Below are 5,048 nucleotides of genomic sequence, written 5' to 3'. Positions count from 1 at the left end.
CCGTTGTCGCCGGATCCGGCCGGGGACGGACTCCCCTCGCCCCATCGCTGCCAGACATCGGCCGCCCCTCGCCGCAGCCCCTCCGTCGCCGCACGACCTCGCCGTCCGGGAGGGATCGGGAGGATCCCCGATCCCGACTGCGAGCGTTGACCCGCCCGCGTGGGCCTCCTCCACCGCGGCGCCTCGTGGGCCCCGGCCCAGAACCCCGCCGGCCATCTCCACCGACCTGGGCCAAGGCCCGATGTGAGCTGCCCCGCGCCTGGGCCGACCTCGACTTCGGTCCAGCTGGCTCTGCCCGCTGCTTCCTCCTCCACCGACTGGGCCGAGCCCATGGTGAGCCTCCAGCCTATCCCTCGCCCCAGCGCACCACATGCTAGCTTGCGCCCACCAGATTCGGCCCGTGGATGTTTTTTTTTTCCGTTTTGCAAATTTGCTATTTATCCAGGGAATTACAGATTTACAGAAAACCCCTTGCACTTCATGCATTTAACTACTCACAAACTGTGCATCGGATTATAATAAGTTATATATGCAAAATGCTCAGAAAATTGTGTAGATTAATAATATGTCATTTTCATCCCATGTTGAAATGTTTAACTTGCTGTTTACTTAAATTTGCTAATATGCCATGTTAAAATGCTTCATTTCATAACTAAATAACCGTAGCTCGGATTTTAATAAACTTTATATGTATTTGGGGTGGAAAAATGCCTAGTTTAACATGGTCCACTTTGTTTTACTGTTTAACAACTCTAAAATTGTGTTTAGGGGAGAACAGTACCGAATCTAAAATATGCATATGGGGATTTTTCGGAATTATTGTTTGTTGTTTCCGGCCTCATTTAAACTCGCCTAGATAGGTAGTTTCATTATGCTTCACCCCTTTCCATGTTAATCAACATTTAATATTGATGTGTACCTAAACGAGATTAAACTAAATAATTGATGTGGTGTTTCGTCAATATGCAACTCGTTGCGTATTGATCTCCACTTAACTTGTAGTATTGTTTGTTGCACTTGCCATGCCATGCCTCTTTAAACCAGACATGCATCATACTTGATTGTGCATCATGCCATGATTATGCTTGTGTGTTTACCGTGTTGTTTGTTTCTTTCCGGTGTTGCTTCTTAGTTCCGGTAATGTTGCGATTGTGAGGATTCGTTCGACTACGTCCGCTTGTCTTCTTCATGGACTCGTTCTTCTTCCTAGCGGGATCTCAGGCAAGATGACCGCTACCCTGGATCTCACTACTATCATTGCCATGCTAGTTGCTTCGTGCTATCGCTATGTTGCGTTACCTATTACCTGTTTATCGAGCCATCCCATATTGCCATGAACCTCTAACCTTTGACACCTTTCCTATGCAAACCATTGTTTAGCTATGTTACCGATTTTGCTCAGCCCCTCTTATAGCGTTGCTAGTTGCAGGTGAAGTTGAAGATTGCTCCATGGTGGACAGGATTTTGGTTGGGATATCACAATATCTCTTATATTATTAATGCATCTATATACTTGGTAAAGGGTGGAAGACTCGGCCTTTTGCCTAGTGTTTTGTTCCACTCTTGCCGCCCTAGTTTCCGTCATACCGGTGTTATGTTCCCGGATTTTGCGTTCCTTACGCGGTCGGGTGATTTATGGGACCCCCTTGATAGGTCGCTTTGAATAAAACTCCTCCAGGAAGGACCTTTTCCCTTGGGAGTCGCTCTCTCGAGGGTCATCTTTATTATAGCCCCCCGGGCCAGTGCTTGTCTAAGTGTTGGTCCGAACTAGAGCCCTTTGCAGCGCCCCCTCAGGAAAACTTGAGGTCTGGTTTTAGTTGTACGGATTGCTCATCCGGTGTTGCCCTGAGAACGAGATATGTGCAGCTCCTATCGGGATTGTCGGCGCACCGGGCGGCTTTAATGGTCTTGTTTTACCATTGTCGAAATGTCTTGTAAACCGGGATTCCGAGTCTGATCAGGTCTTCCTGGGAGAAGGTTTATTTCTTCGTTGATCGCGAGAGCTTGTCATGGGCTAAGTTGGGACACCCCGGCAGGGTATAATCTTTTGAAAGCCGTGCCTGCGGTTACAGGCAGATGGGAATTTGTTAATGTCCGGTTGTAGATAACTTGACACCAGATCCGAATTAAAACGCATCAACCGTGTGTGTAGCCGTAATGGTCTCTTCTCGGCGGAGTCCGGAAAGTGAACACGGTTTTTGGGTTATGTTTGACATAAGTAGGAGTTCAGGATCACTTCTTGATCATTGCTAGCTTCACGACCGTTCCGCTTGCTCTCTTCTCGCTCTTATTTGCGTATGTTAGCCACCATATATGCTTAGTCACTGCTGCAGCCTCACCACTTTACCCCTTCCATTCCTTTTAAGCTTTGCTAGTCTTGATACCCATGGTAATGGGATTGCTGAGTCCTTGTGGCTCATAGATTACTACAACAACAGTTGCAGGTATATGTTTTGCGATGATCATGACGCGAGAGCGATGCTTGCTTGCGTTGAGTTCTTCTTCTGCTTCTTCTTCGATCAGGGGATAGGTTCCAGGTCGGCAGCCTGGGCTAGCAGGGTGGATGTCGTTTGAGTTTCTGTTTGTGTTTCATCCGTAGTTGGATGATGCTCTATGTATTGTGATGTTGTATTCGTGTGGCATTGTATGCCTTATGTATGTATCCTCATCTATTATGTAATGTTGATGTAATGATATCCACCTTGCAAAAGCGTTTCAATATGCGGGTCTATCCTTGGTGGGACCTTCGAGTTCCTTTTGGATAGGGTCGCATATTGGGCGTGACATCAAGTGGACTTGAAAATCAAACCAGCTAAAAGTTCGGAAGGAGATCCCACTGGGGTGCCAAAAGGAGCAAACGTTATCACACGAGCGCTGATCATAATTAAAGTTAAAGTTATACAAGAGTCCCCAAGCTCTTTTTAAGCAAACAACGTCATCGATATATAAAAAAGTGAGACCAATCCAAGGGCTAACCCTCGTTGGCATGGATGGGTTGGCAGCTACCCCAGCTGCCCAGCCAACAAGTTGACACCCCATCCTCAGCGCCATTGATATTAGTTGGCAAAGAACCTGAAGCAATGAGCCCAGATGATGCTGACATATAAACACTCGTGTAGAACACAAAAAAAGTTATCAATAATCGTAAGTTTTCACATATTATGCACATAATAATATAGAAGAACAAACTTCTTGACTGCTTACATGATAAGTGGTGTTGCATTCACATCATCACATCAACCACGATATTCTACTAGTAGAGAGGACAGCTTATAGAAACCTAAAATTTACATGTTGCCTTTGGATTATCAGCTGAAACCATAGCCAGATGACCTGTAACAGACAAAAAAGGAGATATAAAAGAGTCAACCTAGTGTCATCACCAAAATAGGTTACAAACACTGAAAATATGAAATTGCTATAGCAAAGAAGAAAAGGTTTGAAAGCCAAAAGTAGGTTTCATGAGGGCATTATTATGCCATCATGCTTAAAACCTCGCAAATTCAATAAAAAGGAATATTTTCCAAATAAGAAAAATTGCAGTGATAAAATGCCAGGTGCGTGTACATCAGCATTATTCATAGAACCACAAAATTGCTTCTATAGCCCAATTTATAAGCCTTTGTAAGATATATTTTCAAGAAAACGCATGAGCATTCTTTTCATTTCATTGAAAAGAGAGTTGTAGGTACATTCCTCCTAGGAGGCAGATACAGCTTTCGATTAATGGACATCCCATGTCGGGGGGTAATGGCTCTAAGCTCTAGTGCGCCTGCGCTTGCCCAAAGGGAGGCCTCTGTGCTTCCATATCATCCAGGGGACAAGGGTCATGGTACCCAGGCCCTTGCGCATGGGCGTTGCGGCGGATTGTCATGCCGATTGCCACCAGTCCAGGAGTGAGGGCTCGTTGTCTGGCGGGGCACACAGTATCCCCTCTGTTCCAAAATATAAGGTGTATTAGTTTTTCTGAAAGTCAAACATGTGCATGTTTGACCAAGTTTATATGAAAAAAAAGTACTCCCTCCGATTGACTTGTCGCTCAAACACATATATCTAGCAATGAAATACGTCTAGATACATCCGTATGAGCGACAAGTAATATGGATCAGAGGTACCAAAATTGTATCATTAGATCCATCAAGAAAAATATTTTCATATTTTATTTATTTTATATTGTAGATATTGATGTTTTATTCTATAATCTTGGTCAAACATGCATAACTTTGACTAGCACAAAAACTGATGCACCTTATATTCTGAAATGGAGGGAATACCAAATTTATGATATATTTGTCATTATTAAGAATTTTAGGGAACTTGCGACATAGGGAAAATATTCTTTGAGTCACCTGATTCCAGAGATTAGCAGAGACCCAAATAGCACAGGTTAACTAACTGAGAGAAATATTAAGGCACGCCAAACACTTTCCCCAGCCATCAGGATTAACAGCATGGCAGTCCTAAGGCTTGTTTAGAAACAGCCAAGTCTAATCACACCACGTTTGGATGTCAATATTTGGGCTAGAAATCGATGAATTGGAATTGGCAGAAGCGAAAACCGCCATTTGCATGTTTCCTGTAGACCACTGCCACCGTAAGTTCCTCTTTGTCTCTGGTACACGTGAATCTCTCCCAATCTCGCATGATGCCTGTTTCTTTTGGAGTCCATTCGTTTCCAAGAAAGCCAAACATATTTCTGAATTTAGGGAAGGCTTAGTTTCAGTGTCAGTGTTCTTCGGCACCCAAACACTTCGACGCAATACCAATTCACCTTTCGAAATGAACCATGTTGTCATTTCCACAAAACCCAATTCAATTCGGACATCCAAACGGACCATTAATGAACTTAGCAGAACTACAACCTGACTCCCGGGTAATTCCAATGAGGAATAGGCCTCAAACACACATTTTCCCTCTAATTCTTAAAACCTTTTTTTCCTTTCCGCTTGACAATGTTGGTTCTGCGTGTCCGCCATAACTGTTTTTCACAGAGGAATGTTTCAGGAGGCATCTTCACTACCGACATTATATCATCAGTAGTGCTTCAA

The 5,048-nt window shown here is 44.1% G+C and overlaps 1 protein-coding gene across 5 annotated transcripts in view; it reads right to left on the bottom strand.

Moving 5' to 3' along the window:
• Positions 1 to 2,896: 2,896 nt before the first annotated feature.
• The window catches only part of LOC119322221 (casein kinase 1-like protein 3), a 31,799-nt gene continuing 29,647 nt past the window's right edge, over positions 2,897 to 5,048 (bottom strand). For 3 of the 5 annotated variants that reach the window (XM_037595722.1, XM_037595718.1, XM_037595721.1), the window contains one exon: positions 3,599 to 3,935. In XM_037595722.1, the coding sequence (XP_037451619.1) occupies positions 3,828 to 3,935 (108 nt within the window). In that variant the 3' untranslated portion in view covers positions 3,599 to 3,827. Of the gene's footprint in view, positions 3,073 to 3,116; positions 3,334 to 3,598; positions 3,936 to 5,048 lie in introns of those variants that run through there. The other 2 variants (XM_037595720.1, XM_037595719.1) reach the window with 2 other exon arrangements.

This window comes from Triticum dicoccoides, chromosome 6B (genome assembly GCF_002162155.2).
Source record: "Triticum dicoccoides isolate Atlit2015 ecotype Zavitan chromosome 6B, WEW_v2.0, whole genome shotgun sequence".
NCBI classification, from domain to species: Eukaryota; Viridiplantae; Streptophyta; class Magnoliopsida; order Poales; family Poaceae; genus Triticum; species Triticum dicoccoides.
The sequence above is the reverse complement of the archived record's forward strand: the minus strand, read 5'-3'. Positions and strand labels throughout refer to the sequence as shown.